Source organism: Misgurnus anguillicaudatus, chromosome 14 (assembly GCF_027580225.2).
Source record: "Misgurnus anguillicaudatus chromosome 14, ASM2758022v2, whole genome shotgun sequence".
Lineage (NCBI taxonomy): Eukaryota > Metazoa > Chordata > Actinopteri > Cypriniformes > Cobitidae > Misgurnus > Misgurnus anguillicaudatus.
The window spans coordinates 27,697,145-27,720,646 of NC_073350.2; the positions used below are offsets into that span (position 1 = coordinate 27,697,145).

At 37.6% G+C, this 23,502-nt stretch overlaps 1 protein-coding gene across 2 annotated transcripts in view; it reads left to right on the forward strand.

The window, feature by feature from the left end:
* The window catches only part of cntnap5l (contactin associated protein family member 5 like), a 119,209-nt gene that overhangs the window by 67,191 nt on the left and 28,516 nt on the right, over positions 1-23,502 (forward strand). For both annotated transcript variants that reach the window (XR_012373244.1, XM_073876173.1), the window contains exons 4-13: positions 1,139-1,286; positions 1,520-1,723; positions 4,347-4,531; positions 6,801-6,944; positions 11,247-11,517; positions 11,794-11,943; positions 13,617-13,788; positions 15,580-15,686; positions 18,582-18,701; positions 22,253-22,453. Coding sequence is in view for 1 of the 2 variants with exons in the window: in XM_073876173.1 (XP_073732274.1) it covers positions 1,139-1,286; positions 1,520-1,723; positions 4,347-4,531; positions 6,801-6,944; positions 11,247-11,517; positions 11,794-11,943; positions 13,617-13,788; positions 15,580-15,686; positions 18,582-18,701; positions 22,253-22,453 (1,702 nt within the window). In the remaining variant the exon portion in view is untranslated. The remainder of the gene's footprint in view (positions 1-1,138; positions 1,287-1,519; positions 1,724-4,346; positions 4,532-6,800; positions 6,945-11,246; positions 11,518-11,793; positions 11,944-13,616; positions 13,789-15,579; positions 15,687-18,581; positions 18,702-22,252; positions 22,454-23,502) is intronic.

Here is a 23,502-nt window from a genome sequence, read left to right on the forward strand (position 1 = left end):
TGATCTTTCATTAACTTTAATGAAGGTTCCTCCTCTATATTTTCCAATGCAATCTCATGGCAGTTTGTACAGATTTTAAAAGGTTGGCAATTCTTATGAATTCATACAAGCACACTTGTACGTTTTTGTACGATTTGCTTTCTCCCCTTTGACGTTGGTGTTAGGAGAGTGGTTTCATTATTGTTTTTTATGACAATCCTATGCTTTTGTATGATTCACTTTGTATGAATTAGCCAACTCTTAAAATAGGTACGAATTCCCATGAGGTCACGCTGCGTTTTCTCATATCTTACCATTGATTCATCACACCTTTGATTTTTTATGATAAGGTTCCTCTATATTTTCCAATGCAATCTCATGGCAATTTGTACAGATTTTACAAGGTTGGCAATTCGTATTAATGCTTATACGTTTTTGTATAAAAAAAGTGGTTGAGTGGTTTCATTATTGTTTTTTAAAACAATCATACGTTTCTGTACGATTCACTAATTAGCCAAATCGTAAAATACGTAAGAATTTCCGTGAGGTCACGCTGTGTTTTCACATACCCCACTGATTCATCACATCCTTGAACGTTCATTCACTTTTAGTGAAGCAGACAGGATGAAGGAAATTAGTTTATTCTGGTCTGGATTTTGTATGCACACTTTACCTCAGTGAAAGACAAACAGACGGCTGCCATCTTCCAAACACAGTTTGTCATCTTCCCTCTTACAAGCTTTGGGAATGATTTATTTCCAGCCATTCTTAATAAAAATAACTAAACAAAAGAATCCAGTAGAGATAAATCAGCACATAGTAAAATACCAAGAAGGTCACAACTCCTCCAAAATCAATTTGGTCTGATTTCATCAGTACTGGAGAACAAATAACCAAACCCGGAGTGAATAATTTGTGTAAATATAAGGCTTGCATCTTACAAAAGCATTGTATACTAAATGCTGTCCTCAGGGCCTGTTTAATATCTATAGTATTTCTGTCAGTTGTTTTCTTGAAGAGTTTCTAATAAACTGTTAGTGAAATTAACATCGACCCGCAGAAATAAAGGGAAAAGTACGAACATATTTAATCTCAGTATTGGCAGTGGTATTTTCCCAAGCACTGTCTGACCAAGATCCTTGCCTGTGTTTATGCGCAGACATTCACAGGGAACACTGATGCAGACACAGTGGTCCAACACAAACTCCCTCACTCAATCAGGACTCGATATTTGAGGCTTCTACCCCTCGAGAAAAGCCCCAAAGGAGGAACAGGTCTACGTCTGGAGGTCTATGGTTGCACATACAGTAAGTGCTAACAACACTATCTCATATGCATACACGCAAAATCACAAACATAAGGGTTTCATGATGTAAGCATTGCCATTAACTAAGTTAACGTCTTCAAGAGTGTTTCTGAAATCCAGTCAGCTCAGCTTAATTTCGAATTGACTCTGTGTCTGAGTATTAACGTCTTAGGAGGTCAAAGGAAGTGCATGCGGATGAGTGATTTCTTTGATCCCTTTTCCTGTCCTCCACAGAGTCTGACGTAGCCGACTTTGATGGTCGCAGTGCCTTGCTTTACCGGTTCAACCAAAAGTCCACCAGCACAGTAAAAGACGTGATCTCCCTGAGATTCAGGAGTCATCAGGCAGAAGGGGTTTTGGTTCACGGAGAGGGCCAGAGAGGAGATTTCCTCACTTTGGAACTTCAGAAAGGAAGACTAACTTTGCATCTCAATTTGGGTGAGAGGACTGGAACGAATTATAGCACACCAGATAAGTGAGAATAGGAAATTACAGTTTTTTTTCTAGAGAAATAGGAAATTGCTGAGGAGAATCGCACTGTACGCTGCAGAATGATCTTAGAGAAGAGAATAAAATGAGAGATTAAAGAGATACACCTGAGATGTAAACTAAACTGTTTGTGAAATAAGGAACTACATGAAAATTTGGTTGCTGTGGCAACGTTTTTCATTTAGACTTGCTTTAACACCTGTACAGTTAAATGAACCATCTGAAGGACTTTGTGCGATATGTGACATCACCTGTTGCTCTTGTATAGCTGTGACCTTCATTTTGGTGCTTAAAGGAATATACCACTTTTATTAAAAAAATTCTGATAATTTACTGACACCTATGTCATTGTGGTGGCTCGTGACTGCTCTTCCGAGGGGCGCAAATTCAAAATATGTATTCGGATTGTCATGTGTTTGTTGCGTTATGTGAACCATGCACATCACGTGTTTTGTTAAAATAAGCGCCTGCTGCACACGCGTCAAAACCAATTATGATAAAAGAGACGCTCACGTTCACAAAATTCACACAAGACACTCCCTTAACAGTAAAGTCTTACGCATGAGATTATGCCAGTATCTGGCAAACGCGAGCATCTCCTTTATCATAAACCCTTTAGATGCGTCTGCAGCAGGCACTTATATTGACAAGACACGTGATGCACATAGGATCACTCGACGCGCAGAACACATATTTTGAAATTATGAACCACACACATGACGGGCTACATACATGATGTGATGAACTTTGCATCGAGCGCCCTTAAAAAAAAAGTCACCGGCCGCCACTGCTATGTCATCCAATATGTTTATGTCTTTTTTTGTTCAGTAGGGAAGAAATTAAACTTTTGAGGAAAATGTTCCAGGATTTTTCCCCATATAGGGGACTTTAGTGGAGCTCACCAGTTTACAGTTTCAATGCACTTTTAAATTGCAGATTCAATGCAGCTTCAAATGGCTCTAAACAATCGCAACTGAGGCATAAGGGGTCTTATCCAGCAAACCGATCATCATTTTCCCCAAAAAAAACTTTAAATTACAACTTCTCGTCTTGCACTAGCCGTGTGAAGCGCCAGCGAGACCCTACGTATTACGTAATCATGCATGACGTATGCGAAACTAGCGCTCTAGTGTTTGCAAGTGTGGAGAAAAAGAACTGTTACAAAGTTCTTATATGTGTAATGATACCGATTAATGTCTATTGGTTAGTTTATTGCTTAAAATGGTTTGCAAGTGTGCGTTTCACATATGTAATATGTCATCTTTCAACGTGATTAACTCTTTCACCGCCATTGATATCTCGTCAATTAAGAGAAAACGCTTCCCCGCCAATGACGAGATTTTCCGTCTTTCCGCAATACCACTATTATCCACCAGGTGGATACTTCCACAACTTTTTAAACCCGGAAGTATTGCCCTATGGCAAGCGGCTGCATGTCCGTGTCTGTTTTAAAGATCGCTCTGAATGGGATCTCTATGAAGTCCGTCACAAAAATGGAATTATCTCTGCTTTTTTGCTCAAAATGTGGTGTTTTTGCATATTCAAAAGCTGATTACAAAAGAACCACTGAAGGTAGGATGAAACGGGGTTTTTTGTTTGAAAGCAGAGGGTCTGTTCTTTCATTTGGTATATTGTATGTATTATATATTTAAAGAAGAACATTTTCTGGAAGCCATTAAAATTTGGTGAAAATCATGAAAAACGCTGGCGCTGACTGACAACTTTTTTAAAAAACGCTGGCGATGAAAGAGTTAAGTAATATGTGAGGTCGTGCTGGCACATCACTCGGCTACTGCAAGACTTTGGTTTAAAAGTGCAGATTTTTTTGCAACCATGTCGATCGTTACGCTAGATAAGACCCCTATTCCTCGTTTGGGATTGTTTAGAGCTCTTGGAAACTGCATTGAAACTGTAAACTGTTGAGGTCCAATAAAGTCCACTATATGGAGAAAAATCCTGGAATGTTTTACTTAAAATTTTAATTTCTTCTCGACTGAACAAGGAAAGACATAAACATCTTGAATGACATAGGGGTGAGTAAATGATCAGGATTTTTTGTGGAAAGTTGAGTATTACTTTAAAGGGGACATATCATGAAAATGATCCATGTTTAAGTGCTATAATTGGGTCCCAGGTGCTTCTTTCAACCTAGAAAACGTGAAAGAGATCAACCCAGTAACTTAGTTTTGGTAAACCATTCTCTGCAAGCATGTGAAAAAAATAGGTATTGATATTTGGCTCCCCTTGTGATGTCAGAAGGGGATAATACCGCCCCTTACTACTGACATTTAGTGCAGAGTTCAGCTCAATTTCATTTAAACGGACACACCCAAAAACTGCACATTTTTGCACACACCTACAAAGTGGCAATTTTAACATGCTGTAATAAATGATCTATGGAGTTTTTTGAGCTAGAACTTTACATACGTTCTCTGGGGACACCAAAGATTTATTTGACATCTTAAAAAAGTTTTGTGAAATGTCCCCTTTAATTCAGTGCAGCTAATCAAATCTCTGCTTTCATTGTCTGGCTGGCATGATTTAGATGCTCTGTCCTGCTATCTCTGTACAGACAATGCCAAACTCCAGCCTAGTGGTCGGACAACCTCTGTCATGTTAGGGAGCCTACTGGACGACCACCACTGGCATTCAGTTCAAATTGAACGTTTTAACAAACATGTCAACTTCACCGTGGACGGGCACACACAACACTTTCGCAGCATGGGCCAAGAAGACACACTGGAGATAGACTATGAGGTGAGTTTAGAGTGTATTTCATCATCAGGCCAGTCTGACTATTCTTATCTGACTTTTCCTTCGATGAATGATTCACAACATGATATTTGTTTTGGGATATGACTTAAAACTGCCCCTAATAACCATTTCTCATATCAGCACAACACCACAGAACAAAAGATAAGAAGACAATCCCTTACTCTAACATGCACATAGATATTACATTTTCTCACTATCCAACCACTTTTTATCACATCTTATTAAATTACAGTCACTGAGCACTTATGAAAGTTTAACTCAAGTACCACATAGAGAACATTGGGTACTTTCAGGTATCATCACAAATTTTAATGTGAGATCAATATTTGTTCATAGACGTTTTGGTATTTGTATCATTGTAATAATGTCTATAACAGTTTATAACATTGTCACATTAGGAAAGAAAAGATAAATGATTGTTAAAGGGACTCCACTTTTTTTGAAAATAGGCTCATTTTCCAGCTTCCCTAGAGTTAAACATTTCATTTTTACCATTTTGGAATCCATTCAGCTGATCTCTGGGTCTGGCGCTACCACTTTTAGCATAGCTTAGCTTAATCCATTGAATCTGATTAGACCATTAGCATTGCACTAAAAAATAACCAAAGAGTTTCAATATTTTTCCTGTTTAAAACGGGACTCTTCTGTAGTTACATCGTGTACTAAGACTGACAGAAAATTAAAAGTTGTGATTTTCTAGGCCGATATGGCTAGGAACTATACTCTCATTCTGGCATAATAATTAAGGACTTTGTTGCTGTAACATGGCTGCAGGAGGCACAATGATATTACGCAGTAGCCGAAAATAGTCCCCTTAGTATCTTTCAATAGCAGAGGGTCTATTTTTGGGCACTAATATCATTGCACCTCCTGCAGCAAAGTCCTTGATTATTACGCCAGAATGAGAGTACAGTTCCTAGTCATATCTGCCTAGAAAATCACAACTTTTAATTTTCCGTACACGATGTAACTACAGAAGAGTCAAGTTTTAAATAGGAAAAATATCGAAACCACTGATCTATATAAATGACTGGATTGCGCATGACGTCACAACTGTGAAGCCACCGCGCCGCCATGTTGGTATACCCAAACATTCTATTAAATCAATGGACGCGATCAGATTTTAATGATAAAACATCACTTTACTAGTCTTTGTTTTTATATCTGAAGTTACCCTGTACATTATTACAACATAAACGTCCTAAGCATGTACATAGTTATTTACTGAAAGTTGCACATTTTAGTTTTTAATCAGTTATTATACATTCATCTTCATTACAGTATCAAATCAGCAGACAGACCGCAGCATATTTAGTATTAATGACAAACGTGCTCATTCTGAAATTTAAATAAATAATCATACTTTGAACCGTATGTGCACGCAATAATTTGCTGGTTTTATGTTATCTAAACTTACAAATTACCTAAACTTATTTAGAGAAATAACGCTGACCGTGTAGCTGAATGTCAAAAAAAAAAAAATTTATACCAGTGTCATTAACAGAACGCAGCAGACACACTTACCTTAACGTTTTTTTATAAATCCATTTTCCTGCTTGATTAAAACATAAACATTGCAAATAACACCAGAATTAACAGTTAATTTACGTACACATATCCTAAAATAAATCTTGCGTGACTGATACGCTGTAAAGCGGGTGAATTTAAAACATGATTTTGAATGGAAGTCAATGACGCTCTCTGCTGGTTGGGTATACCAAGATGGCGGCTCGAACTCTGCGCTGGCTTCACCTCACGCTGTTACGTTAAGCGTTCTATGCACAATCCAGTCATTTATATAGATCAGTGATCGAAACTCTTTGGTTATTTTTTAGGCGCAATGCTAATGGTCTAATCAGATTTAATAGATTATGCTAAGCTATGCTAAAAGTGGTAGCGCCAGACCCGGAGATCAGGTGAATGGATTCCAAAGAGAATCAAATGTTTAACTCTAGGGGAGCTGGAAAGTTAGCATATTTTCAAAAAAAGTGGAGTGTCCCTTTAAAGGGTGTATATATGTAAATGCTTTTAACACTTAAGTTAACAGTGAATTAGGCTGGTTAACATATTGCAGTGATGTGCTATCTGTTGTCACCCTTCCTGCTAAATCCCTGTGTTTTGTGTTAGATCCATTTACGTCCTCTAGGCTCTGCAGTGAATGTTGTGTTACTGATCTCTGGGATCTCTGGTTTGTATGTATGTGTGCGTGTGTGTATGTGTGCGTGTATGTGTTTGTGTGTCCTTATTCAAGCTCAGTTTTGGAGGAATTCCTTTGCCTGGTAAGCCTGGGACATTTCTGCATGAAAATTTCCATGGCTGTATAGAGAATCTCAACTACAACGGCGTCAATGTCATCGACATGGCCAAGAGACGGAAGCCACAGATCTATATGGTGGTAAGGTTATTTACAATTGACATTACCGTGAATACACCTTTCCGATATATCTGTCATCTCTGGGAATCAAATGGCACCTCAGCTAGTAGTTTTGGAGGCCATTAGACTGCTGTAAAAGCAAAGTGCTGATGTTTTGTGTTTTAGTATTTAAATACAGCTATTCATTGAGCACATCATGTTATACAAGGCAACATCGAGTGCATTCGTTTTATCATGGGTATTTAGTTCATGGCCTTGGTATTCATACATGCTAGCATAACAATATTAGCCACTACTTACTGAAAAAACTCAGTTGCTTTTACCTTTTTATTTACCATAGTGTTTGAAAAATAGTGTATGTCCGTGTTAGGGAGTAAATAATTAAAAGTAGCACCACTTCTAACCTTTTCATTTTCAGTTGCTTGACTTTTTTATGTATAGTAGCTTTTCATCATACTGTGCATTGAAAGGGCAGGCACGGTGTGATCCTACAATTGAAGTTGCTGTGTATATCTGTCAAACGCTAATAAAGCTCTCTCTTACTCTTAAGCAGTAAAGTCTCTTCTCCTCTTCTCTGCAGGTGGTCTCATATACATTCTGCTTATTTTATTAGCTTCATTACTTATTACAATAAGCAAGATAGTATTTTGTCTTTGCCTACCACTTACCAACACTTTATTACTCAAACTTTTGCTTGTATTTAATTGTGAAAAGTGTTATGTATCAAGCTACCTTAGATTTGTTATTGCAGTAATTTCAATTAAAGGAATATTCCACTTTCATAAAAAAGTTTCAATGTAGTTTAAAATTGCAGTTTCAATGCAGCTTCAAAGGGCTCTAAACAATCCCAAACGAGGCATAAGGGTCTTATCTAGTGAAAACATCATAATGGTCTGCAAGTGTGCGTTTTATATATGTAACGCGTAGGGATGCCACAATTCTCAATATAATATTGAACCGTTCGGGTCGACCCCCACGGTCCAATACGTGCATATGAATTGCGGTGTTTTTTTTTATCCATCTAGATCTGTCAGTGATCTGCACGCTTAAACGCCACAGCGAGTTGATATCCAGTCACTGTGCGCTAGCTGCTTCTGCTTGAACTCTGCTTGCAATGCTGGTGTCAGATTTCATTCGCGCGCGCACACACACACACACACAACAGAAGTCCGACAACAAAAAGAAGCAGCACCACTGTCTTTTAAATCTGATGTGTGAATTAATTATTTGCACGATTAGATTACATACAACATCAATGTAAAGATGTAAATTAGCGTGGGGCAATGCGAATGACGCAAATTGGGCTTGTTATTGACGCAAAAGCGCGTTATTTGCCTCAAACACGTCTTAAGCGCAAGTTGAAAAAGTTCAACTCAAGAAGAGAATGCGCATGATGCTAGAATAAATCCCACCAGTAATCTTGATTTTTGGTTTCTACACAGACAGCATGTTGTTGGACTTAGCAGTACTGCAGTATGGTATAGCCTTCATTTACAATGTAAAGTTTAATTTACTAAGTACAGGTATATAAAATGGCCAATTTATGTACTGTAATGATTTAACATGTTCCCCAGTTTGAATAGGACATCATTTTTATATATCTTTATTTAATTATATCTTATATTATTGTATCAATACACTAGAAATGTGTAAGATGATTTTTGCATTTAAATAAAATGAAGAGAACTGCAATTAAAACCAGTATTTTTGCTTCTTAACATCTCACTGCTCCTGTTACCTAAGCATAGAATAATTTAAAAACACTTTAATAGACCAAGGCATCAGAACCGAAACCGAACCAAAAACCGTGGACAAGAACCGAAAATTTTATTGAACCGTGAACTAAGTGTATTGTTGCATCCCTAGTAACGCGTGACCTTTTGACGTGATTGCGTAATACTTAAGGTTGCGCTGGCGCGTTACAGGGCTAGTGCAAAATGAGAATTTGTTGTTTAAAAGTACTTATTTTTATTCATTCTACCCTTATGCCTTAGTTGGCATCATTTAGAGCCCTTTGAAACTGCATCGAAACTGCAATTTTAAACTTTTATTGAAACTGTAAACTGTTGAGGTCCACTATATGGAGAAAAATTCAGGAATGTTTTCCTCAAATAACTTCATTTCTTTTTGACTGAAGAAAGAAAGACATAAACATTTTGAATGACATGGGATGAGTAAATTTTTTATGAAAGTGGAGTAATCCTTTAACATAAGATGTTATGGTCATATTAAATTAAATAACGAAATATTAAATGTATTTAGTTTGGGCCATAAATGCATTCATTACTGCATTAATATGCAGACACTTTTAAACAGTAATCATCTTGATTATTTATTAAATTAATTGTGCAGCCAAGTGTTGAGTAGTATTGATCTACTGTATGGAGTATGGCCAACTCATTCCCCGCCAGCCATTTTTTGAAAAGTTGCCTGCCGGCATTTTTGTGATTTTTCCTTCCAGGAAAATGTTCTTCTAAAAATATATAAACATACAAATATATCAAATGAAAGAACAGACCCTCTGCTTTCAAACAAACAAAAAAACTTATAAACTCTAAAATATGGGCATTTTTCTTTAAAAATATTTTTTAGCAAAAAGCTGAAATAATTGCATTTATGTGAAGGAATTTTGTTAGAGATCAGATTCAGAACGATTATCAAAACATACCCAGTTTAAATTTTTTCATAAATTGGGTAAGGCCATTTAGTGGATGTTCACGGCATTGCAGATTAACATTAAAAAATTATGCAAATGTTTTCTCTTAATTGACGAAATAACTCGTCAATGGTGGGTAAAGAGTTAAGGTAGAAGAAACACAGGAAAAAATACTCGGCATTCTAATTCAACACTTCTGCAATCCTATATTTCTTTCTTTTTAGTTTATTTATGCCCCAAATGCTTATGACCAACATCAGTTTTGTCTTACCTTCCCTTGTTTCCTTTCTTCCATTACATGTTTCCTTTCATTACTCAGTTTATCTCCTCTCTACATGTTTATCCGTTCTTTCATTACCCTCTTTTACACAGTAATTTTGTTAAATTACCATGAATTTACCATAATGACTTTACCGGTAAATACAATAATTTGCTGTTCACATGCAGTGGCGTTTCTTTTTACTAGTAAGATACACACATCAATACAAAAATAATGTTAGGGCGCACTCACACTATCCAAACCAAACCGCGCTCGGGTACGTTTGAACCCCAAAGCCTGGTTTGTTTGACTAGTGTGATCGCTCTGTTCCACACCCGGGCGCAGATTGGTTAATCGCGCCGCGGCCAAGTTGCAGAGGTGGGCCGGAGCGCGGTTCACTTGGTGTGAGCGCAATCGCGCCTGAGCGCAATTCAAAAGGTGAAGACGTCAGTTGCGCAACCACTCACCTTCATCTGCCTCCGTAAAAACCTTTTGATGCGAGCAGCGGGGTTACGTGAATGTCCGAGCTTCACACGTGACAGATCAACTAAGCAATATGATGACATGTGAGAGGGCTGTCTGTAATCGCGCACCAAACGACTCAGAATAAAAAACACAGACTTATCATTACGGTGGGTTCAGAGAGAGCTTTACTTCTCCTTTTTTCAAAACAATTGCATCTTAATGACGAAAGCGCCCGGACTCGGATCGATAAAATGTACAGTGTGAGTGCGTGCACCTGGGGGAGTAGGGAGGGGTGACAATCGCGCTGGGGCATGGTTTGGATAATGTGAGTGCGCCCTTAAACTCTGTGAGAAAGCGGAAGTTACCTCTAAACTGCCACGCCGCGCGTTCAGTGTTGTATTTGTAAATAATGGCAGGTCATGACTTCATATCCATCATATTCACTTTTGTGGCAAACGCTGACAGTACCATAGTTGCTCGTGACCAAACATTGTATTAGGTGACTTTAAACAGAACTGAACTGGGGAATGAGGTCGTGGGCAATTCGGCAAATAGATGGTAATTTGTTTTAAACATCTTTGGTGAAGAAATGTGGACTTAACTTCAGGTGTGCTCGACTTTAAGCAGCGTGCATGTGGAAACGTCCGTAAAACGCGCCGGGGTAAACGCGTCATCTGTATTAAAACGTTTGATTGGGCCGAAGCTGTCAGTGCGTTCTGACATTGTTCATTCTAATTCCGGTAATCCTTACTCTCTGTTCACACATAGTGCTTACCAGTAAATTACTGGTATTATTACAACCTCTCTTACTGGTAAATTGGCAGCACTGATTTACTAGAAAGGTTCTGTTCACACATGATCTGTTAACTGCAATTTACCAGTAATTTACCAGTAATGTGTGAAAGGGACTATTGTCTTCTTTCTCTTCTCTTTTCTTTCTAAGGGTAATGTGACATTCTCCTGCTCTGAAACTTCCTCAGTCGCTGTGACGTTCCTCAGCTCTATGAGCAGCTTCCTTGCGCTCCCTGTGGATTACGGAACAGAGGATCTATCCGTACGCCTCCAGTTCCGCACGTGGAACCAGGATGGGCTGCTGTTCTCAGTCCAACTCTCTCATGATCCAGATCTTATTAACCTCCTTGTACAGCTCAGCCAGGCCCGGCTGCTCCTCGCCCTCTCTGGAGAAAAACTTCACTCTGCTCAGGTTTTCAGCGGTGAGACTTATAGGATTAAACAGCATTTTAATGTGACTTACAGCATCTACAATATAAGAAATAGGGTCACTGTTTTTCTTGATGTAAATTTTTTTCATCTGTAGGTGTATGCTTACCACGCATACCGTGAAAAAATAATGTTTTTAACCATAATGTCTCAGATGATAGTATTTGGTGGCTTAAATTCTCATGCAAGGTCTCTTTTTAAGTTTTTCAGTTGCTTTGTCGCAGCAGATCTCTCTATGTCAAAATGAGCCTCTCATGCTTGTGTTTCAGGTCAGAATTTGAGTGATGGACAGTGGCACTCCATAGCCGTCGAGGTCAAAGGTCAGAAGCTGACTTTAACTGTCGACAACCAAAAGCCAGACACTATGGAAATACGTGGCCTTAGCAATAGCGTTCAAAAAACAACCATCTACTTTGGAGGTACGGCCTTATAAATAAAGTTCGATAGTTCCATAGATATCCACAGCATAACTAGATACATCATTAGCGTCTGTTTTTATGGGCTTTTATATGGAAGTCATTTGCCATATTGGAAATAGTCCAAGGCTTGCCATTGTTGCCAAGTTGAAGGCTTCCTGCGGAATCAAATTACTTTAAAGGAAAAACTCAATTTTTCCATATTTTACTATGTACTTAACTTAGACAAAATTCCTATTTAAAGATCATTACATGAGTAGTTACACGAGTAAGTAAGGTGGCACAAAATAAACCGTGGCGATTTTTGAGCGGATAAACCGACATTTGCGTGCCAAGGTCGAAGTGCTGCAAATTTAAGTGTTTTTCCACCATACAATGTAGTTCTTATTTTTTATAAACTTTTTATTTTGTGCCACGATACTTACTCGTGTAACTACTCATGTAACAGTCTTTAAATAGGGAAGACATGAAAGTGTTTAGTGGCTTCTATATTCATCCTTGTTTGGATCCTAAAGAATGAATGGGGCTAGGCTAAATGCTAACACATTCACGATGCGCTGTAGAAAGATTAAGTGCACACATTGAAAAAAGATAAGTATGTATTAATTCGTCTAAGTTGGGGTAAGAACATGGTAGAATGTTAAAAAGGGTGGTGTTTTCCTTTAAAACTGTTGACATGAATGGTTTTATTCACGGATTATATGTGGAAGGATTTTGTTCACCTGTTGTAAATATTAAGATAATATTTTATTTATGAAAGTAAAGTTTTGGCATTTGGGAAAAAGTAATTTGGATTTGATTTTTACACAAATCTGACAACTCTGCCAAGCCCGATAGCAAGCAAGCTGACTGTGCGTGCACAACAACCGTAAATGTTATCACATTTTTTCACGGAATTGAAATCTCTACAAGATTTACAACTAAACTACCAAAGGTTAAACAGTGTATCCTAAAAACCTGTGAGTGACGTATGCATCAGGACCATTCTAAAATGGCATATGCGTCTACATATATGGACCAGTTGAATGTTATATCAATGGATAGTTTATCTTTTAGATTTTTTGAAATTAATGGCTGTCAAAATGCAGTAAGTTACATTATTTTGATCATGCATCGCTTATAATAAGGCTGTTTTCCACAAAGCTCAGATCAGCTGAACTAACCTAATCGCTCCTGGCGAAAAGTGGTTATTACCCACAACATTTGCCTGAAAGCAAGCGACAATTTTCTTTCCAGCTCCTATCTTATTAAGCCTAACCTCTATCAACCAAACGTTCCCCATATCCCTGATAAAATACAGGTTTGGCAAGCCGAGATCTATGTTAATGTCCATTCATTTCTCACGTATAGCTGTTATTCCCTACACTCCTGGAGGGGTTTTTCTTGTAGTTCATTCAGGCAGCTCTAAACGCATTCAATTACTGTAGAGGATAAATGCTTTTTCTTTAAAGCTGTAATTCAAATCTTCGACTCAAACTTTCGGTGTCTTAACTAAGGCCTTTAAATCTCTCATTTCGCTTGCTTCTGAGACAAAGCAGTCCTGCGGAGATTTTATAAGCTGCTTTGCTAGAATTCTCCAGAACGGAGATTTATCTTTGAGCAACTTAGTATTAGTTGTGGTTGTTGTATTCGATTAAAAAAAGTTTAAAAGTAACTTGGATCTTCCATTGTTTTAGGCTGTCCTGTATCCCAGCCAAGTTTTGTTTGTGAGAACCCAAACAGAGGATACCAGGGCTGCTTTCGTCTTCTTTTCATCAACAATCATCTGGTCAGCTTTCTGCAAGTTCAGCAGGGAAGCTTGGGCAACTTTAGTCAGATTAGCTTTGATGTTTGCAGCATTCAAGACAGGTCAGTTTATCATTTGTGAACCTGGACCACAAATAAGTTATGTCAAAAAATACAAAAGCCAAAAATACATTCTATGGATCAAAATTATAGATTCTTTTTTATAAAAAATTTATTTGAATATTATGTAAAGATCATATTCCATATATACAGTGAGGAAAATAAGCACTCGAACACCCTGCCATTCTGCAAGTTCTCCCACCTAGAAATCATGGAGGGGTCTGAAATTGTCATTGTAGGTGCATGTCCACTGTGAGAGACATACAAAAACCAGAAATCACAATGTATGATTTTTTTTTGACTATTTATTTGTTTAATACAGCTGCAAATGATTATTTGAATACCTGTCTATCAGCTAGAATTCTGACCCTCAAAGACCTGTTAGTCTGCCTTTAAAATGTCTACCTCCACTCCATTTATTATCCTAAATTAGATGCACCTGTTTAAGGCCGTTAGCTGCATAAAGACACCTGTTCACCCCATACAATCAGTAAGAATCCAACTACTAACATGGCCAAGACCAGAGAGCTGTCCAAAGACACTAGAGACAACATTTTACACCTCAACAAGGCTGGAAAGGGCTACGGGGAAATTGCCAAGCAGCTTGGTGAAAAAAGGTCCACTGTTGGAGCAATAATTAGAAAATGAACGAAGCTAAACATGACTGTCAATCTCACCTCATGGGGTCTCAATGATCCTAAGAAAGGTGAGAAATCAGCCCATAACTACACGGGAGGAGCTGGTCAATGACCTGAAAAGAGCTGGGACCACCGTTTCCAAGGTTACTGTTGGTAATACACCAAGACGTCATGGTTTGAAATTTTGCATGGCACGGAAGGTTCCCCTGCTTAAACCAGCACATGTCCAGGCCCGTCTTAAGTTTTGCCAATGACCATTTAGATGATCCAGAGGAGTCATGGGAGAAAGTCATGTGGTCAGATGAGACCAAAATATAACTTTTTGGACATAATTCCACTAAACGTGTTTGGAGGAAGAAGAATTATGAGTACCATCTCAAGAACATCATCCCTGCTGTGGTAGCATCATGCTTTGGGGGTGTTTTTCTGCACATGAGACAGGGCGACTGCACTGTATTAAGGAGAGGATGACCGGGGCCATGTATTGCGAGATTTTGGGAACAATCTCCTTCCCTCAGTTGGAGCATTGATGATGGGTCGAGGCTGGGTCTTCCAACATGACAATGACCTGAAGCACACAGCCAGGATAACCAAGGAGTGGCTCTGTAAGAAGCATATCAAGGTTCTGCCATGGCCTAGCCAGTCTCCAGACCTAAACCCAATAGAGAATCTTTGGAGGGAGCTCAAACTCCGTGTTTTCAGCGACAGGCCAGAAACCTCACTTATCTAGAGAAGATCTGTGTGGAGGAGTGGGTCAAATCCCTCCTGCAGTGTGAATTTCTCAGGTGTTCAAATACTTATTTGCAGCTGTATCATACAAATAAATATTTAAAAAATCATACATTGTGATTTCTGGATTTTTTTAGATTATGTCTCTCACAGTGGACATGCACATACGATGACAATTTCAAGTGGGACAACTTGCAAAATAGCAGGGCATATATATATATATATATATATATATATATATATATATATATATATATATATATATATATATATATATATATATATATATATATATATATATATATATATATATATATATATATATATATATATGTGTGTGTGATTATTATTGTTGGCTAAACAATAATATTAGTGCAGCTAGTTTTAGCCAGCACTATTAATATAATAAACATGTTTGTCCCAACAGGTGTTTGCCCAATCTTTGTGAGCATGGTGGTCAGTGCATCCAGTCTTGGGACCAATTTTACTGTGACTGTTCTGGAACAGGATACACAGGAGCCACCTGCCACAACCGTAAGTTATACAAAGTTCCCAAGCAGTCCAGTGCTGCCTTGCGAGCTTGATGTCACTGTGTAAAAGTTTAGCCTGAAAAAACTACAAGTCTTGTTGAAATTTGCATGCTTGGTGACATTTTGTTGTGTCTTGTTAAAGTTTCCATGTTGCCAAGTTTTGTTTAATACATCTTGTCACTTTTCATCACTTTTTGTTTTTTATAACAATCTTGTCACTTTTCATCACTTTTTGTTTTTTATAACCCTAACCTGGACCACAAAACCAGTTACAAGTCGCACGGTATATCTGTAACAATAGCCAACAATACATTGTATAGAAATTATGTTAAAAATCATTAGGATATTAAAGGCGGAGTCCACGATGTTTGAAAAAATGCGTTGGAAATGGAGACGGGCCGACTACCAAAACACACTTATAGCCAATCAAATCAAATCAAATGGCGGGTTGCGTATGTGTGGGGCGGGTCTATTAACAAAAGGTCCAGATTCTATTGGGGTAGTGGCGTGTTTGTTTAGGTGATTTCAAATATCAACATTGGCTTTCAAACATCATGGACTCCGCCTTTAACTCATTCACCGCCAGCCTTATTGAGAAAAGTTGCCCACCTGCATTTTTGTGATTTTAACAAAATTTTCGCAAAATTCCTTGCAGGAAAAATTATTTTCTATAAATATTTAAACATACAAATTATATCAAATTAAAGAACACACCCTCTGCTTTCAAACAAACAATAAACAAACAAACAAAATGGGGAAAAAACGTTTCATTATATATTTACTTTTTCTACTTAATTTACCACTGAAATATGGATATTTCTCTTCAAAAATACAACATTTTGAGCAAAAAGCTTAAAAAAATTGTGTTTTTGTAAAGAAATTTATGTTAGAGATCAGACTCAGAATGACTATCAAACATAAACGCAGTTAAAAAAAATAATTAACTCTTTTTAACTTCCGTTTTTGATAAATTTGTTTTGGCGCCATCTGGTGGATTACACCATCTGGTGGATTACAATTACACTTTCACTTTGAAATTCGTCCAGAAAGGCACATTTTTTAGTTAAATATGAACTCATAAATGACGAGATAACTCGTCAATGGCGGTGAATGAGTTAAGTAAAGATCACGTTCCATGAAGGTATTTTGTAAATTTCCTACTGTAAAATATATTTAAAAAATATTTATAATTAGTAATGTGTGTTGCTAAGGACTCATTTGGACAACTTAAAGGCGATTTTCTCAATAATTAGATTTTTGCACCTCGGATTCTACATTTTCAAATAGTTGTATCTCAGTTAAAATATTGTCCTATTCTAAAAAACCATACATCAGGGCTAGTCAACTGGCGGTCTGCGGGCCAAATGCGGCCCTGCAATCATCTTTGATTGCCTACCTGTCATCTTTGTCTGATTTAAAATCATTGTGGTTACTACCTTTCCACTGTACAAATAACAACCGATAAACTGGAAGGAAAGTCATAAAGGGGCTGCGTCAGGTGCCAACCATCTGCGGGTGCATAATTATCTAATCCAATTTAAGCTTTGCATGCATAAAAAATACTTGTGCAACTTAAACTGAAATTTCATTACGACTGCCACTAGGGGGCGAACCCCGACAGTCGCATCTAAATGTAGTGTACAATTGACAGGCGGTTTGGCCTATATATCTTTAAAATATAAAAGAAGACATGAAGTGTAATTTTAGTCATTAGGAGAAGATTGGCTATATGTTGTGCATACAACAATTTATGAAAGTTAAACAGTTATAAACAAAATAAGTTTAAGAGCTTTGCATTACAGTTAGTGCTATACAAAAATACATGTGTTGATTATTTACACTTGCACTTTTAAAATATTAAAAAAAGAAAATACGAGTTTTCAGTAATAAAAAGGAACATACTGGATACAAGAAGTTTTTTATATATATGACCTATAACATAGGTCTCAGTTTAACCTTATGACTGGTTTTGTGGTCCAGGGTCACATTTTTGTTGTTGTTAAATAAGCTACTGCTTTATATCTGTGACAAATCATTATTGTTAATTATAGCATTTATAATGCATTAGTAGACAGATGCAAACCTACGTGTGTGTGAAATTATTATTTGAAATGTATTTATTTAATGCTGGCATCTGTGTCTTATGAGAATACTCGATTAAGCTGTAATTATTTTCATCAGATCTGTTTTTACAGTGCTTTGCCGTAATCATATTTTTTGGATCAATATGTTCTAATCTATCACCACATGCACAGTTTCATCATATGCTTATGACTCTGTGGGGCAAGGCACGACAAAGCCCATCTGTTAGTCTCATTGAATTAAAAAATCCAAGAGGGAGGAAAAATTTTTTTTTTTTAATCTTGCTGTTTGATACACCGTCAGCAAAACAACGTGTGCAACAAATTAGCTCTCTCTGCCATACATCTCGTTCATGACGAATGAACCCCAAATAAACACTAATTACTTCTGTTTGCTAAATTAACTGTTTGAAATTTGCTATCTAGTTATGTTACCGGTAGAGACATTCATTTAAACTTAATGAAAGAAGTCTTGTGTGCATATAAACACAATTACTGATTTGAAAGGTAGCTACTATTTTTGTCACCATATAACTAATTCTGATTTGATACGAATAATAATAATCTGACATAATTGCACTGTGTGAACTTCTGAGGCACAAAACATTGTTTCTCATAGACATGAATGGCCAAGCTGTGTTAGAGTGTCAAATCAAACCATACTTTACCTAACATATCACAAAAAGTGATACAAAAATCCCAGTGTTGTTTTACTACTGTAAATATCAGCACTCTATGAGAAGCCCCTTAGCCAATCAAATCAGAAGATTAAAATAACATAACAGAAATGTATTACTATTTTTTTCTGTTTATTTCAGCAATATACGAGCGATCCTGTCAGGCTTTCAGGAAAACAGGAAGCCAGTCGGGTCTGTTTACAATCGACCTTGATGGCAGCGGCCCACTCGAGCACACTCAAGTCAACTGCACAGTGGCAGGTAACTGGGACACTAACGTTCATCATGTTTCATAATATTACATGATGAAACCGACAGCCCAGCAATTCTCATTTACAAATCTGATTCAGTGCCTGAACAGGTGTGACCTCAGCATGTGTGAGGGAATGCCTAGAGAAATCACACATCTCATTAAGTAAGTTCAGCATCTTCTCCTGAGGCTGTCTGGTTCAGCAGGTTGGATCTGGGTTGGCCAACATTCCTCCCAGGGAGCCTCTGGTGATGCAGATTTTTTGCTCAAGTCACACACCAACATCCCTGATTCAGCTAGACTAGATCCAACGAAGCAGTTAATAGTGTTAGATGGTACGGTATTGGAGTTTTCTGAATGTTTTCGTGGTACTTTTTTGATCCAAAACTGAGTATCTTAAAGGAAAGCACCACTGTTTTTCAATATTTTACTATGTTCTTATCTCAACTTAGACGAATTAATACATACCTCTCTTTTTGCAATGCATGCACTTAATCTTTGTACAGCGCCTTGTGAATGTGTTAGCATTTAACCTAGCCCCAGTCATTCATTAGGATCCAAAAAGGGATGAATTTAGAAGCCACCAAACACTTCCATGTTTTCCCTATTTAAAGACTGTAACATGAGTAGTTACACGAGGAAGTATGGTGGCACAAAAAAAACTTTTTTTTGGAGCCATAGGAATGAATTGGGCTAGGCTAATATGCTAACACATTCATGAAGCGCTGTACAAAGATTAAGTGCACGCATTAAAAAAGATAGGTATGTATTAATTCATCTAAGTTGAGGTAAGAACATAGTAAAATATTAAAAAACTGTGGTGTTTTCCTTTAACATCATGGAACCTGAAGTGACACTGCAGTCTCAAGCAATAGCACTCAAAAAATGTTGTATTGTTATCTGTATAAATAATTAAATATTATGAATAATAGATGTTTTTATTTATAATCTACATTATTCTTTTCAGTCTGTTTGTCCCAGTGCATTGTAGATATGTTACCCTGGACCACAATACCAGTCATAAGGGTAAATGTTTTAAAATTAAAATTTATACATCATCTAAAAGCTGAATACATAAGATTTACATTGATGTATGGTTTGTTAGAATAGGACAATAATCTAGAATCTGAGGGTGCAAAAAAGCACCTTTAAAGTTGTCCAAATAGAGTCTTTAGCAACACATATTACTAATGATAAATACATTTTGATGTATTTACTATAGGAAATGTACAACATATCTACAGAACATGCATGATCTTTGCTTAATATCCTAATGATTTTTGGCATAAAGGTATTATTTTGACCCATACAATATTGGCTATTGGTACAAATATACCCGTGTGACTTATGACTGGTTTTGTGGTCCAGGGTCACATATATTAAAGGGATAGTTCGGTCAAAAATGATATTTAACCCATGATTTACTCACCCCCAAGTTGTCAGACGTGTATATGTCCATCATTTTTCAGACAAACACATTTTCAGTTATTTTAGAAAATGTCTTAGATCTTTCAGTTAATCAAATGTAAAGTTAAGAGGTCCACTCCTTCAAGTACAAAAAATGTGCATCCATCCTTCACAAAATAAATCCAAACGACTCCACAATGATAAGCAAAGGCCTTCTGAGGGTAATCTGTGCCGTTCTATTGTAGAAATATCCAAATTTAAAACTTTACAAACGAAAATAACTAGCTTCCGGTAACGCCACCATGTGCATCTCGGACAGCTTGGGGATGAGTGAATTGTTTGTTTAATATCATTTTTGGCCAAACTATCCCTTTAAAGATACATTTTCGTATATTTTTTTACTGAATATTATATTGTATGCTGCAAAGGAAGGAATTGTTGGAGGTAGCAATATTTGGAGCTGATATGCGCTGTTACACATTAGTTTTCATTTTAGAGTCGAATTGAAATTGAAATAAATTTGAACATTTTGAAAAAAGTTTTTTTTGCAAATGACTTATCTGTGAGTTTCATTATTTAAAGAGCACCTATCCTCCGATTCACAATTTTACATTTCATGACATTATCATAATTCCTCCCGTTTCGGACTCACAGCCTGTAAGTTAACTCCTGGTAGCATTGCATTGTGATGGAATCTTTTAAACATGGTAAGGAGCATCACATTTCCGGCTGACATCAGAGGTATTCAGGCCAATCACGTACAGATTAGTTGGCCAATCAGGAACACTGCGCTTTCAGATTGAGTTTCATACAAAATCTGTGTGTTTTTTTTTTTATGGAGACAGGATATCTGGAGCTATAAAAATGTACGGTATGTGGAAAATAATGTGTTTTTTGAACCATAAACAACGCAAACACATTTTATTGTTCCAAATACACAAAATAACATTGTTTTTTAGCAATGAACTGAGTGACTTTAAAAAAAAATCATGCGCCCTCATAATCTTGAATCAAAAAAGCAAATCTCCTCCCCTCCTCGAAAGATATTTCTTTATTAGCAAATAGCAACATGACCCAATTTCAAACTATCTAATCAGTTCTCAATGTATGAATTCGCTACTTCCGTCTTATGCGACTTTATATAAACATTATATTCTTGGAATTGTCTTACAGTAGGTCTCAGTAGTTAGCTTGTATTAACCAGTTTTGAAAAAATATATAACTAATACATGCAGAGGATGCATCTGCTTTACCCACTAGCTGTTTCATGAATCATGTCAAAATTCATCACCATGTTCAGGTCTCGGTTTTTAGCCTCTGACTCTCTTCGCCGTCCACATCAGATGCCAGCTTGATTCGTCCCTGAGATGAGACTGTAATACATTGTCATCACGCAGGAAAATTCAGGCACCATTATGTCATCGGCAGGGGGGAGTGCAGGTGACGGTAAAAAAAAATTCAGGGAGCATGTCAGCCAGCAGAGACCGGCAGTGCGTACTAGCTGAGACTGATAGCTCCATTTTTCTTCATTTCATAGGCAGCTGGCTTTTGCTTCGAGGTTACTAAAGCTGCAAGCAGAGTTGCGAAAAGTAAGCACCCAGGAAGCTGTCGTACGCCATGACCGCATGCCACGACCGCCCGCTGCATGTTGGCACAGCTAAGCAGGCTTAATTTACAAAGTTATCTTTGATTGAGCTTTAGCCTTCCTGCAAAGTAGATTTGCCATCCTGCATACATTAGAATAGCGCTAATACAAATAGACATTTTCTCCCCGGCGTCTCCAACAGGCGCTGGCAAGAAAATCGTTTGAAACTGACCTCAATTACTGAAGCTATTAGCTATGCTAATTCTGCGAGACTGCAAACAGGCACCTTTGGATGCCACATGTGAGAATTTCAATTTGACTGGTAAAAGGTGTACCTTTTTTACAATCTCCTGAAGGAACGACCTTCTGTTCGCTTCTTAATATTCATCAGGTACTTGCATACGACTTCATCACTCTGTTAATCTCTCATTTTCATTCGCAGGCACATGCGGTCGATTGAGTGCAGGCTTGAAAGGCTTGACGACACACGATAAGAGTCAATGGGGATTTCAGTCTGTACTGCATTCTGCTTTTTCACGCATGCTGTGTCTTTGTGTGTTTCTTGTACAGAAGACAAAGTTTGGACGGTGGTGGGTCACGATCACACGGGACCCATAGACATTCAAGGATCCACTCCACGCAGCCCGTTCGTTCTCATCTTCAACTACACCATATCACAGTATCATCTGCGCTCGCTTGTGACCTCCTCAGAACACTGCCAACAGGAAGTGATATATCGCTGCAGGAAGTCACGGCTTTTTGACACCTGGGGTTGGTCTTGCTTTCTTAATACTCCATAGTGGATTTAACAGCGTTATTGTCGTGTAGGCAGGATCCGTGCATTTTCATGGTTCCCACGGGTCCTTGAAATCCTTAAAAGTTTGGGGGGGAAATTCAAGGCCCTGGAAAGTTTTTGAAAATATACATACATAGATACAGGTCATTGAAAGTGCTTGAATCTATTTTATGCAAGAACTTTTCTGGAAAAAATCCATATAATTCCCTGTGTAGTGTAGGATAATATCATAAAAATTCATAGGCTTTTTAAGCACACATGCTAAACTATTCGCTTTAAATGCTTATATGCGAATGTTGATTCATACCAATATGCTTTTTTGCATAGTTGAGTTTGAAAACGTGTCTGGTTACGTATGTAACTGTTGTTCCCTGAGAAGGGAACGAGACGCTGCGTCTCCCTTGCCATACTTCCTGCGTCCCTGTAACTCCGTCTTTGGCAATATTTCAGATAGCAATATACTTCCTGGCTCCCGCGTCACCCTGTCTTTGTCGTTAGGCCCTAACCATTGGTTGAATTTGATAAACACATTCAGATGCACTAACCCCTGAAGGCATCCCCAAAGTGTCACCACAGTGACGCAGCACAAGTTCCCTCAAAAGGGAACTGTAACAATGTATCCTCAAAGGTAACACCTTGCTCTCACTTGAAATGTATCCCCACATTTAGTCCTTGAATTTGAGGGTATTGGACCTGGAAAGTCTTTGAAAGGTTCTTGAATTTAAAGTTTACTATGGTGTGGGAACCTTGGGTACTGTTGTCATCCTTTTAAACTCTGTGATTTATGTTAACCCAGGTATTCCTATTCTCCACATTTGGTTAATATGTTCTATAGGAGCTAAAAACTACCTCACAGCTAACAGCAGGTTATTACCGCAGATATTAAAGGGGCTGAAGTGTGACATGGAGACGATGTGTGGTGAATGATGATGTTCACTTAAAAACTGGTTAGAATGTAACGCTTGTGATGCGGAGACGGGGCGTGATGATGAGATCATTTTAGTTGCATTTTAAAGACTTTTAA